This window comes from Cupressus sempervirens, chromosome 6 (assembly GCF_028749045.1).
Source record: "Cupressus sempervirens isolate cs-2001-9-10 chromosome 6, ASM2874904v1, whole genome shotgun sequence".
Classification (NCBI taxonomy): Eukaryota; Viridiplantae; Streptophyta; class Pinopsida; order Cupressales; family Cupressaceae; genus Cupressus; species Cupressus sempervirens.
The window spans coordinates 613789649-613804757 of NC_143123.1; the positions used below are offsets into that span (position 1 = coordinate 613789649).

Consider the following 15109-nt stretch of genomic DNA (forward strand, 5'->3'; position numbering starts at 1 on the left):
TATATATATATATTACGATTGCAATATCAATTATGTTAAGGAATAATTTTAATATATAGTATGATTATAATATCAATTAATCCTTAACATGATTTATATTACAATCGTACTACACACACAGTCTTGTTACTATTTAGTTAGGAAGGGAAGACTAAAGTTTTAAAAGAGGGGCTTGTATAATTCCAAACAATTGAATCTTTGTCCCAATATACGGTATGGGTCATAAATTTGTAACCCTTCGGGGTGTGGACTTGGACATGTAAACTTTAAGGAAATCCATTGCACATTTGGTTTCTAGACAACTTGGATAACACCGACTCCTTTCATTGAGTTGGAATAGTAATGAGAGTGGACATAAGTGTCAATGATAACTTAAATCTAATTAGATGAATGACTAAACAGGTCATGAACATTATTATCCAAACTCTAATTGAGGAAATTAAAATAAATTAAAGTTGCTCCCAACATGGAAAATTACATTACTTTTGAAGACAATACAAGTAGACACCTAGATAAGATCAAATGTAATTTTTTGTAGCTTCACGAAAGAGAGATAAAATGTGATAGACATAAGTTCCTCAAGTTTCAAATTTGATGTTCTTATGTGAATTATGTTTCAGATATATTTCTTGGGGTCCCTCTTCATCAACTATCGTGCTTTCATCCATATTACTACTTTTGTTCATTCATCAAATTTCACAGTTACCATATATATTGTTGTCATGTTTAGTGAGTTGATTGGATCAATTGGTTGTATTTTGCCCCTTTTTATTGTGAGGTACTATATTTAGCTATATTATATGGCTTGGTATTGTAATTTTGTCTTTATTCTTTGTACAACCTTTTCTTGGACTACTATTTATTTCCATGTAATTTCTTGTTGCTTTGATCAAGGAAAAAAAATGTTCTAAAAGCATTCATCCTTAAAATCAAATACACATCAACCCACCTGACAAATATCCTAACAAAAAAAAAATTTCAAGGCCAAAGTATATAGAGTTGAATGCAGAGGAGAATCATTACAATAATCTCTAAATCTAAGGGAGTGAAGGGACACCTTGGGCATAGATGCACTCCAACATCTTTTAGTAACCATGGACCATATGAAAATTGATATCATCTTTTCATGGAAACTACAAGAAAAATTAACCCCTAGTATGCGAAACTAGTGTAAGTACCCATTATCTTAATGAGTTACATATCTCCTCTAAACTTGATTCTTTTCCCCAATAATCTACACACAAATTATCTGTTCACTTGCTCCTTGTAAAGTTCAAGTAGTCCCCAAAAAGGATCAACTCTGGTATTTCAATTGTCAATTGAAATAAATCATCTCCAATGAAAATACTCACATTTAGGTTCTTCCATTCATACTCACATCAGTCAGAGGCCTATGATTTTGAGAAAACACTTGGGACTCAATTCACTTGTTGTCAATCAGGATTGCGCCTATAGCAAGATGTAGAATCTAGCCATCTTGTTGAAACATGGAAACTCTCTCGGGTGGTGGGTTGTCCTAAAACCAAAGAAATCTCCTAAAGTTAGGCCGGTTCCTAAATAGTGATCACCTAAAACCTAAATTATATGTGAGATAAGGGATGAGAAGTGAATGACAAATAATAAACAATAACCTAAATGAGGTGATATACCGATGATTTTGAATGTAACTTTAATCAAATCAACACAAGTTATGCAAGACACAATTGATTTACAATACTCAGACATACATGCAACTACAAAAGTGATTCTATGCAAGGACAAGAATCGTCTGCTTCGAAAGGAAAACCTAAGCTTTACCAATTTTTTGCAAAAAGAACAATGGACACAAACAAAGACCTGTAATAACATGTATCAAGATTCAAATCTGCAATAAAGAATATAACTTAACTGAAGGACAAACACAACATAAAGGTAAAGAATCCACAAGATTGCATGATAATCAATGAGAAGGAACCGTTAAATATATATAACCAATGTTGGAAAACCTCTGCTACAAATTGCTCTTACAATCAACTCGAAATCTGCAAAGTGCAAACATTTAAATCCAAAAGAAGATCCCTCGTAATGAGGTGAATGTACAATAAATAGAGCTCATAACACTAATTTGGATTTCAAGATCATGCCTATAAAAAATAAGTAAAAAATGATACAAAATATGAAGAAGCCCCTGAAAACTGCTCTCAACCACCTGTCCAACTAATAGATAACTGGAAATTGCCTCTAGCTCCTCAAAATTATGCATAAAACCCTAACTCGGATCTCACAAGCAATCCAAAAATATAGCATGTAAAACTCCTCAAAAATATACAAAGTATGCATAAAGAAAACTCCCATAATGAACTGCAAGCACAACTGGCCTTAATCGCTCCATAAATCACCAAAATTAGCACTAAAGTGCTCCATCACTGCATGAGAAACTCAAATTGCCCTTAGCCTCTAAAAATAACTCCATATTTGACTCCACAGTCTAGAGTTCAACTTGCGAGTTCGAAAATAGACACTAAACTTCTCCCCTTGCATTTAGACATTAAAAAATTTGTTAACTCTCTCTTAATCTCTTTATTATTATAATTAATGATAAAAAGGCTTTATAATTATAATCATTTGATATATTAATTTTACAATAATATTCTTCTTTTTATTATATTTATTAATATTAATGTGTTTAATAATTAACATTATTTATTTATTAATTTTAAACACATTAATGTTAATGAATACGGGAGAAAGGGAATGAAACATTTTTTTTATAAACTATATATATATAATGATAAAAATAGACTTCATTCAATATGTATAAAGTTTATAAAGTGTTTTATAGCTTTGACATAAAAAGATTTTGCATGGACTCAAAATTTTATTAAACTGGTTTAAATCAACCAAAGGTAAAAACGACACAAATTTGTTTAATCTTAATCATTTGGTCTCTCACGCAAATGAAGGGAAAGAGGTTCTAAAAAGTCTAACTGCCATGAACTTCTTCTTGCGATTTTTTTTATGCTTTGAATGCCATACTTGCAAATTTTCTGAGAATTTTATTGGATGCCATATCTATGATTTCATGTTGGACAACTTGAACTTTCTCTTATTTACGGGTTCCTACTATCTACAGCTTGCTACCTGCAGGTTTAACTTGCTTTTTAATGAGTTTATCTTGTTGCTGTGAGACATCATTCTCTTCTTGTTGATAGGTTTATGGATATAGAGCTAGCTATTGTTGATAATGTGAATGTTGGGTTTCCTTTATGGCTGGATCTATCGAGATTTAGACTCCATCTCATGGCTTTTCACATGTAAGAATTTGGTATAGCTATGATACCATGAGGAATATGCCTTAGGGAAAAATAATGCCAAGATCCAGAAGCACAAGACTAGCACAATATGGACCAAATAATGTATGAGAATGAATAACTAATTATCTTTGGATATTAGATTATTCAATAATTGATGATTAATGAATGTATTGATGTACAGGTACACTAGAAGTGCCTATACATAAATGCCTCTAGAATGCTTTTAGAATGTCTAGGAGTTAGCAATATGATAAGTTTCACAGCTAAGCACATGTCCACCAAGAGTGGATTATTCTCCATTGAGAATAGAAGTTAGTGCGATGATGAGAGGATAAACTTACATAGGTGTGTCATGTAAAATTATGTTGTAGACACCATGTGCTAAAATAGAGTTTCTCACTCTTGTGTTGTCAACAAGACAACTCAAATGAGTATGCATACTCCTTGGTGTCTAACTAATAAATAACAAAACAATGCATTAACCTAAGTAAACTTAAGTAAAGTGTAGATAATAATTAATTATTTACACTAACACCCCCCCACCCCCAAAGTGCAACTCAGGGGAATGCACTTAAGTTTACAAAAGCTATGATGAAAATGCATAATGGGTTCCGGCTACTATGTCATATTAGGCACCCATGTACAAATGCAATGTTGTACATATAATGCAATGAAATCTCTCTGCAAATGGTGAAAGAGGGAAAACCTCATGGGAAAAACCCTCCCCCAAAAAGAGAGATAAGTACAATAAAGAAAGATGGATGTATGGATAGAGTAATCAAGACCCCCCTATTATGACATACATCATGCATATACAATAGAGAATCACTCAATGAAATCCCTCCCTTAGTGAAAGATCTCGTGATGATGAGTGCTTGAAGACAAAAGTAAATCCAATGCCGACAAACAACATTTCTCCCTTTAGGAAGAAGATACACCAAGTATAGGTGCAAGTAAGCTTCCAACTATGGATAAGAAGATGGAAGAGGGATCCATATGTAGTATGTTGCGGATGTTGCCTCTGAAGTCTGCTCATATGTTGACAAGTCCTTGATGAATGTAGATGCCATGAACCAATCTGGTGGATGCCAAAAAGAAGGTGGTAAACAAGGTAGCATGTCCATGTATGAAGCTAAATCAACCTCCAAAGATGATGAAGCATCCTAACAGGAAGATAATGGAAGAGAAGCAATGTTGCCTCCCCTCAATGATATATGCACACCCATGATAGAAGCTCCTTGATGATTGAAGAAGTTGCACCATGGAAGTTGAATGATGGTCCTCTGTGTGGGAAGAAATGGTGCCATAGGTGTTGTAGAGAATGCCCCCCAACTGGTAGGAAGAATCCTCAGAAGATATGATGTCTAAGGAAACTGAAAGACAATCTCCAAAGACTGATATGACTCCTCATAAGTGAAAGAGTTCTCCTCCAACTGTTGTAAAGAAATGTCCACAATCAAGTTAGTCTCAAAAGACAACTCAAGTGGTTGAGAGTCAGAGCGTACCCTCGCAACAAGTGAAGAAATCTCCTCAACAAAGAGAAGATTGATGTCATCAATGATGTCTACCACATCTTCAATATGAGACTCCACAAATAGCCCTGCAATGTCTGGAAGGAAGTCATCCCATGAAGCTGAAATAGGAAGACATGGTATATCATGATGCATTGAATTAGGAGCATCTGTGGCTAGAACTTGATCAATAGAAGCAATAGGAGCATCAAGAGGTAGGATCTCATCTAGAGTTGAAGGTACTATAACTGGAGTGACTGGTGGTAGAATGTCCTCTGGAAATGGAGAAATTGTGGGATCTCCATATGCTTTCCAAAGAGCCATCCAAATGTCATAAGGATAATTGAACTTGTCAATGATATCAAAGCAATATCTATTGACACTGAAATAAATGACATCCATAATTATTTTAATGGGTGTATGATCACTAGAGGATCATTCTTTAGAAAATAAATAAGGAAATACTTCCTTATGCTCTCTTCTTAGATGATCAATGATCAAGGCACTCTATTTCTGATAGTTACTCTTTGTCAACCTCGATCTAACACCAAACTAACATGTGAAACAAAACTCCCTGAGATCAATGTATGTATGCAACCCCCAAAATGCAAAAATAAGCAATCAACCCCCACTAATGTATGATTTGACACTTTATAGGTAGTGTGTTTACAATAGACCACTTTGTCAAAATGGACTTAGTGGAGTTCTAATTTTTTATGTTTACAACCTACTCCTGTAGTTCAAATCTAGAACTTTACAATCTAGCTCAAAGATACAACAATTTTGAAGTTTGATCTAAGAAATACAATGCAAAATAGGGCCTATTTTTTAAAGTGATATTTTTGTCCACACAAGCCTATAATCTGATTGTAGATCTGGAAAGTAGATGAAAAATTACACACTTTCAAAAAAAATGAAACCTAAAAATGTGTCTAGATGAACCCATACTAAGCCTTTGAGGTTTCAAAAATTGGGATTTGCGATTTGCAAAAAAAATTAGGAACAGAGATCTCAAACATCTTGCACAATGTGTAGATCATGAAATTCTACCCCAAAATTTTTAAAAAGTGCTAAAAAAAAAAGGAGTCCATATGAGGGAGATATCGCTATTTGAAAATCACCTTTGTAATTTTTTTTCCTGAATTGTCGTTGTTGCGCCTCCAAAAAATAATTGACTCTAGATTCCACCTCAGATGTCTGATTTTGATGAAACTTTTGGGTGTTTTTTGACCTTCTGAATATGATGGCACTATCTGATTTGCACCACCAAGCTCTAACCTTCACTTGCAAAAATTATCTCCTACTGGCTTGATGGCCAAATTTTTCCTAGAAAATAATCCAAATCTGAAAAAAATTGTAGAGATGCAAATAAAAAATGCAGATCTGAAAATTAATTGCACATATCTGATGAGATCATACCAATTTCACAAATGAGGCCTTTAGGTTCTAGTTTGCAAAAAAAAAATGTCTTAGATTTGACTATGGCCTAGGGTAGGCAAATTTATAGTCAAAATTCATCGATCGACACTTCGAACACAGTGGTGAGGTCCGCTTTGGCTCTAAATGGTCCCAATAGCTATGGATACTTTGGATCTGAATCGAGGTCCTTAGAGAGGTGAAGCAAGAATAGTTTCAAATGGCTATGAAATGATGCTCTTATGGCTCTGATACCATGTAAGAATTTGGTATAGCTATGATACCATGAAGAATTTATCCTAGAGCAAAATAATGCCAAAATCAAGAAGCACAAGACTAGCACAATATGGACCAAATAATGTATGATCATAACAATATGAGAATGAATAACTGATTATCTTTGGATATCAAATTATTCAATAATTGATAATTGATGAATGTATTGATATACATGTACACTAGAAGTACCTCTCTATAAAGGCCTCTAGAATGCTTCTAGAATGTTTAGGAGTTAGCAATATGATAAGCCTCACAACTAAGCACATGTCCACCAAGAGTGGATTATCCTCCATTGAGCATAGAAGTTAGTGTGATGATGAGAGGATAAGCTTACATAGATGTGTCATGTAAAATTATGTTGTAGACACCATGTGCTTAATTAGAGTGCGAAAAACTGTGTTGTCAACATGACAACTCAATTGATTATGCAAACTCCAATATTGTAGACATTATGTGTTAAAATACAGTTGCTCACTCTTGTGTTGTCAACAAGACAACTCATATGAGTACACATACTCCTAGGTGTCTAACTAATAAATAATAAAATAATGCATTAACCTAAGTAAACTTAGGTAAAGTGTAAATAATAATTAATTATTTACACTAACAACCGTTACTTCTTTCTTCTAGCCGAGTCTTGGGGGTTTTATTGGCCTATTGATACGTGAGCAGCTATTGGAGATTTCTTCATTATATGGCTCTGTTGGATGCCATATCAACTGAGTTTCACTTTTGACTTACAGGTTCATGGCTTTTTTCTCCTTTTCATGGCATAGGTTCTATTTTGCATTATACTGTTATGCCATTTCGTGGACTTCTCATCATGCTAGCTATGAGTCTCTTTCTTCTTCTCATGAGTTAATTTTATGGATGTTATGACATCTTTATCTGTTGGGTTTCACGTTTTTTTTTTTTTCTGAGATATGACTCCATTTCATGTTATGGTTTCTAGAGGGTTTCTTCTTTTAATGTTACGGGTTCCATATTGCATAATCTAAATAGTGCTAGAGTTATAATTTGGGTTCTTGCTGTTTGAACCACCATGCATCTTTATTTTTGCCATTGAATGGAAATTTGTACACTATTATTATAAAATTGTAGCTTCATTCTTTTTCCAAATTCGGGTTTATCGCATGAACTATGATGTTTGTAAATTGTTATTGATTGTCTTCCCTGCCATAGCTATTATAGTTGAATACTTATCAGAGCATGAATGTTTACATCTTGCTATTATATTGGACATGGTTGTTCTATGATGAAAATCCCTATTTGTTGTATGGTCTTTGGGATAATTAATGTTGTTGAAACCTCTTAATATCTGCTCCCAGTATGATTGATCTGCTTTAATGCAGTTGATTGCACCCTTACTATCAGAATAAAACAATGATACTCTTCTTTATGAAGTGATTTACAATTATCAGTTTGAAGCAACACAATTTCACCCTAGATTTTCCATTTCTTTTGTTGTAATGACATGATTGTCTGCAATTTATTCCCTGAATTGTATCTCATTCACATGCATGCTCATATACTAAATATCTAAAAAAAATTAAAGGCTACAAAAAAATTTCTATTTATGTTGTAGCCTACTGCCTATTTTTCTTATTCTAGAAAATACATCTTGTGCCATTTTTTGCTGATGCATCTGCCATGATTGTTTAAAATGCTTGCTTATTTTGAACTTGAAAAGGAAACTTGGAAGTTATAACTTCTTGTCTTTACTTTATGCTTGCTGAAAGGTCTTTATTACCTGCCTGTATACTTGTAAAGCTCCAATCCCTCCATGATTCGATTGAAAGGTTTCACACATGTAACATATGTATGTCCATTTGACAATCTCCTCATGTCTTCAAACCTTCGTTATGGTTCAACTAGAAGGTCTCATACTTGTAATTTATGTATGCCCCCTCAATAGTCTCCCCATGTCATTAGACTTCACCTCTACATTAGTTGACTAGAGGGTTTCATGCTTGTAATTTATGTGTGTCCTTTTGATAATCTCCTCATTCCTTCAATCTTGGCTTCTACATGATTCGGTCAAAAGGCTTCATGCATGTAATTTATGCAAAATCCTTCAACAACCTTAAACTTCATACCTGTATCTGCACGTGAAACAAACTCATTAGCATAAAAACTTGTTTCATTTTCAAATATCTCTCTTGCCTTCTTATCTTTTAATATAGCTATCTGAATAACCATGTTGTAGGAACAATAGTGTAGAGATAATTGGAAAGATTTCCATTACTCAGTTCGTATGAACTGACCCTCCTCTTCTTTTATTTTTTGCAAGGCTATTCCCAAATGGAGACGTGGGCTCACTCCTTCAACATTCAGAACAATGAATCTTCCATTCAAGCAATGGAGGCCTTTCTCTTTATCTTATCAGTACTTTTTTATTTATAAAATGTGTTTATTTAAATATTATGTTGGGAACTGAGAATGCTTGTGTGGTATCTGAATGCATTGTATTAAGTACTGTGTAAAATTTGAACACTTTGTACCTTATCAAAAACAATTTTGAATACTTCAATAAAAAAATATACAATATTGGTATTTATATTTCGAATAAAAGTGATCAATTTTTCTTGTTTACTGATTTCTATACTTTACTTTCTGCATCCATTTCATTATATAATATGTATGCTCAACAACTTAAAACACCTAGCTTAGTATAAAGGCATGCATAACATAGCAATTTAGGAGGTGTGTTAAATTGGTAACACCACCTTCAAATCATAATCTAAGATATGCAAAAAGAGCCACAACTCTCACATGAATTGATGACATTTTGATAGTCTTGTAAATATTCCGCTTGAATGAAAACTCTATGACTGACCATAAACAAAGGAGGCACCAAAGAAACATGTCATGAATGCCTCCTTGGAACCCAAGAAGTAAAAATGAAATTTGATGTAATGTCCTCACCATTAGGATTAAGCTTGGTACAAGAAATACTTGCAAAATAGATGTCAAAGTTTAAATAATAATAAGTTAAACAATACTATTCTACCTTCTATCCTAACCCTAACCTTAAAGATGTCTCCACATCGAGATTACTAACCCTCCTAAGGATCTCTAGGTCCTGAATGATATCATATCAATTCTACCACCATCCTTGGTTACTTCTCTATCTTCTATGGTGTACTCCCTCTAAGGTCCTTCCTTGAGAGATATCCCATGCCCATGGCCCTTGTCACATATGCATATGTTAACATCAATGGGATATTCCAACCTTAAAGATTGTATCATCCTCACTCACATCGATGAGATGGAGACTAACCTCACACACTGACATAAGGTGATGCCATATTAAGACCACTCTCTTCCCTCGAAAGGGACTCGTGATCTTAAACCTTTAAGCATTAAGTCCATCTATGCCATTCATTTAGAATTCCACATTTACATATACACATAAACATTTATAATTTTGTATATATGTATGTGTATAAATTATCCATCTAAAAATAAATGAATCCATAATTAAAATTAAATAATTGTAAACATAATTCACAATGTACCTTCCTTACCTTGTTTTTGCTTCAACACATGTGATTCAATCTCGCAATGCATTATGCTTAATCTCGTTGATATTTTGTTCATTGGTCCTTGTGATTCCACTTATTTTCCTACCTTGTTTCATTTGCCATCTATGTCCTTTTCAAATAGTCACAACCTTTCTTAATAAGAATCCTCTAAAAAGTCACAACACTTCATAATTACAATCTTTTTGAAAAACCTCTTCTTTGTTTTCTTTTCATTCCTTTCCTATTTCATTAGTCATTCTTTTACTCTTATCTCCTCCTCCTTTTCCTCTCCTCCTTTTCCTTCCTTTTCCTTTCCTTTCCATTTTAAAAATGGACTCTCCTACATTTTATAGATTAATTTAAATGCGTCACATCTTTCATTACATATCTCAACTTTTTATTAGGTTTAGCTAATTTATATTATTTTCTATCTATCATTTATTTATTTAATATTTATTATTAAATCCCATTTAGAAAGGTAATACACTTGATATAATATTCTTTCTTATATTTACTTTATTTATGTATTCATTCATTGTAAATTCATGCTATTTAACTATTTTACTGAACATTGTTTTATTGATAATAGATTATATATATTTAATTATTATTGCTTATTTTTATCTATTTATATTCATTTTAATACGATTCTATTATCATTATTTAGTTAATAATATAGTATTATGTAATCATTGTTAAAATTCTATCTTACAAAGGGGATATGACATTTAAAAGCTTCCGAAGGTGTTACAGCAATGAAATGGTTTGCTACATTTTTACAGCCAAAAATAACAATTTCAATTTTCATCTGCATGTAATCACCTCTCCACTTTTACCCTGTCTAATCTTAATTCTTAAGGCCAGCATCATCAGATTAGTCTCCTATAAAGAAACTTGACGTCCAGGTAACTCTTGCGTTTACCTGCTAAAATTCAATTTTTGTTTCTATCAAAAATTCTTGAATGGCTTAATCTAGTTACACGAATTTTAAAAATTAGTGCTCATTCATCATGATTTCTGTTACCTGTCTTAAACGCACCACCAACATGATTTTAAAATTTCCAAGGGTATCAAGACAACTGACCTGGGTTGTGCTCGTATCCAAGAGAGTAGATCTTTGAAACAAAAAGAATTAAGGAGATTACAGGAGTTGGCAAGAAAAATAGCAGAAGTTTGAGGGATTATATTGGCAATAGGAGAACAGGACACAATGTTGTCAATGAGAGGCGCATCAGTGCTGCCTTTTGCTTAGTTTTGTAATTAATTTCATCTTCACAAATTAGATTTTGGATTCCATATGAGCAAAACATAGTGCATCATTGGCACCAAAAACTAATTTTGTTGTTTACATTTACCAAAGTATTCAATGATACCGAACGTGCATTGCTAACAGTACTGAACTATGACAGAAATATGTCAAAAATTCATATCTGTAGAGACATATTTCTTCTTTGACATATAAACTAATATTTCAATTTCTACCATTTGTAAACCATAATATATAATTCTTTCCATTATGGTCTCACTTATAGGTTGCAGTAGCTGCAAAAATTCTCTTTTATATTTAGAAGTGCTAAAATATTGTGGCATTGTTACATATGACAGAAGAAGAATCAATGAGAACATAAATAACCAACTTAAAATCAGGATATTATGCTGGGATAATCACTTACCAGCACAGTAAGTTATCACAAAATTTGTCTTTCCAATTGCATTCAAAAAATGACCTTGAAGAAGATGTCAAATATCATATGGGGATAGTTTCAACCCAACAATCAAATTTAACAGAATCGTGATTACCATTGCCATGAGACATTCTTTTTCCTTTCCTAGAATAAAAAATGTCTAGTTACACAATTTGATTCCACCCTGTACATGTCTGAATTCATGTGTAGAATCTTAATTCTCCAAGGTATTATTAATAAAAAATTGAAAGATGAATGCCCAGCTGCTTCCCATTAATTTGAGATGAAACTTGAAGATTCCGCGTGTAAAGCTTTATATTTGATCCATTGTATCTTAAACATTGAGCTCCCCAAATGTTGTACTCACTGTTATCAAGATACATCCTTATGTATCATGTATTTGACTAGCTCATAGAATGAAACTACAATTCCAACAGATGGACCAGCTCGACTGACTCGTGGTACTACACCAGCAAACAACCCACGTATGCCTCCATCCCTGGAGATAAATGATTGTTTACTTCTTAAGTGAGGAATGAAAAACTTAAGCAGATAAAACCAAAGAAACTTGCCTCCAAATCTCCACCACTGTTTTCCTGGTACTAGTATGGATTGCTTTTATTGGGTCTTTCTGAAAACAGCGCGATTTTAAGTCATTTGGAAAAAAATGTAGAATTCAAATTTATGCCATCAACTAGATTATAACATCATATGTTCAAAGTACCTCTGTTTGTCGACGTGTCTTAGCAACATCTAATGGACACGTAGCAGCTGCTGCGACCCCACCGGCTATTATACCAGCCGAAAAATTTGCTCCTAAAATGCTCAATGCATTTTCTTCAGACTCAACCAACCCAAGTAGATGCCGCCTCAGCTGCGAAGAAACGGGAATTTCATTTTTACATAAACAGAAAACATTCAAGACCTTTAACACAAAGAAAGCGCTAATGTAATGCCCCTTGCTTGCAATTAGAGACAGCTTTAAAGTAAAACCATTATATGTTAGTAAGATTTAAATATACACAAAATTGAGGAAAACTATCAAAACCACAATCTGGGGTGGCTTCTTATCAAAGTTTGTGTACCCTTTCTCTGTTTTGGTTCTACTTACCTACCATATGGGCAAAGAGTATCATTATTTTTCCTACCACTGTGAAGGATTAAAAATACTGATATCTAAAAATGGTCTCCATGTGGGGTAAATGAAAGTAAAGAAAAAGAGAGAAACTGTTGTTTGAATCACAAGTTATTTGTAAAAACTACATTATACCAAGTTAAAACTGAAGTCCAGAATGAGAAAATACCCTGAATTAGACCTATAGGTGACCATAAGCTATTGATTGGACAAATGACAAACCAAGATGAGAAAGTAAATGGAAGATGGCAGAGACAACAACACTTCCATTTTAACTACGCCATCTATATGAATCTTACAAATATTACTAGAGCCAAATCAATCTTTTGGCTCAAGATTTCAAGGACGCATAGATATCAAACTATAGAGCAATCAAGGGTCCCCTTACCAACACAAACACAAACAACAGAGTCAAGAAGTAATAGAAAATTACAAGAACAAAAACCTTGCTTTCTATTATCTCCAATGAAATGGAATTACAATATTTAAAAAGATAACATGCACAGCCACATGGGCATTTTCTTTAGAATATTTTGCAAGCCAGAGCCACCATGTACATCCTTAGAGTTGTCCTAGATAACTCTACGGGCCTTCATTATATAGACAATTTTTAACCGTCTGAGAAGGTTCTAGAAATTTTAACCATAAACTTTGAGGCTGACTAGCCATAAGATATTATTATTCATATTTTATTACATTGGAAAAGGCCCCAAACAATTTTCGCAACTCAAATGAGGTTTTGAAGGAGTTTTTTTTGTCTATCTTAAGTATTGCAACTTCCGGAGCCCATAACTCTTCGCCAGTTGATCTGATTGGCTATTATAACCTCATTTCAGAAATGTGCGAAGTGCTCTACAGACTTTCATCTGGTTTTTCAATAAGAGTTATATCAATGCTTCTGCATCATTGAGTAAAGCTCATAACCATAGGAGAGCATCGCTTACACATGAATCACACAAAATAGGTGGACTTTAAGTGGATTCCAATTACATGAATTTAAAAACAAAATACTTCCTGAAGATTGAACAATAAAACAAATATACCATCAATATACATATAATTTCATGTTTAACTCACCTGTAATTGCAAACCTGCATTTGAATCACAAATTTGACCAGTTTATTCATGTGTTTGATCGTTGCTCTATGCAAGGAATCAAATCAGCATTGGAAATCCATCAGGCCAGTTTAAATAACAGTCACATAATTAACTTGTGGGTTCTTCAATGAGGCAAAGTAATATTTTTAGATGGATTTTGATTTCCTTAGACATTATTAATCCTAACTAACAATAATAGTTACTAATAAGAATGAAATTAACCTGAAAACTGAAGTTTAACAGTTTATTACATAACTCAAATTTACTAATTTGAGTGTATCTCAGAATATATAGATCTTATCCTCCTATCTCTGCTGTAGAATCTTCCTCCAATCTGCAGTGATCTCTCCCTATTTAAATTCCTTTCAAATGTCTTAGAATCTTCTGAATCGAGGGTTTTCATCTACAAACTCAGTGATAAATTTAAAATGTCTCCGTCCATTTATTTCAAACCTCGAGAGATTTCACATTTAACAAGGGATAATAACATAAAAATTTCTTCCATATTGTTCTCCCCTTTCCATGATTGATCTCCTTTACATTCATTATCCTTTGACACAACCCTTCACATGCCTTGTGAACATTATTAAGTCTAATCTTTTATTTAGATTTAGTTTTAACTTTTACAATATTAATTATCTTTCCTTAGCTACTTTTATTATCCATAGCAGCTCATGGTTATGATTATTAATTGTATCTATTGTTATAACTTTAGGCAGAGACATTATAGGTGTTGGTGTAAAAAGGGTATTACCTAACTAGTTCATTATTAGATCTTCTTTACACCTAATCATTTAAGTTTACTTAAAGTACAAATAGGATACTTCCCACCTTACATATAATCTTATCCTATCTTATCACTTTGTTATATATCATAAGAATTTGATAAGTTATCACCTTACATTCGATCTTATTCTATGTTATTACTTCATGTTTCATTTCATAAGACGACATATGTCGTAATCTTATGATATCTTATCTCTCACTGTGGCCTATATAACCAATGGGTTACACTTATAATTCATTCTCTATCAATTTAGATTTGCATTCATTAATAGGAATATAATTTATTCTTGTCATAGTGATCTTCCCATTAGATTGTGTTTTCCATTAGACATCTAGGTCTTAAGTGGCTATCTCCATACTTATAGCCAAATCTTACAAATAG

General features: G+C 33.1%; 1 protein-coding gene and 1 pseudogene across 2 annotated transcripts in view; both read right to left on the reverse strand.

Moving 5' to 3' along the window:
• The window catches only part of LOC149553731 (galactoside 2-alpha-L-fucosyltransferase-like), a 40092-nt pseudogene extending 31394 nt beyond the window's left edge, over positions 1 to 8698 (reverse strand).
• Positions 8699 to 11652: 2954 nt separating this feature from the next.
• LOC149553732 (mitochondrial carrier protein MTM1-like) overlaps positions 11653 to 15109 on the reverse strand; it is a 185657-nt gene continuing 182200 nt past the window's right edge. For both annotated transcript variants that reach the window (XM_089789096.1, XM_089789095.1), the window contains 3 exons: positions 12433 to 12582; positions 12281 to 12339; positions 11653 to 12207 (listed from right to left, as the gene is read on the reverse strand). In XM_089789096.1, the coding sequence (XP_089645222.1) occupies positions 12081 to 12207; positions 12281 to 12339; positions 12433 to 12582 (336 nt within the window). In that variant the 3' untranslated portion in view covers positions 11653 to 12080. The remainder of the gene's footprint in view (positions 12208 to 12280; positions 12340 to 12432; positions 12583 to 15109) is intronic.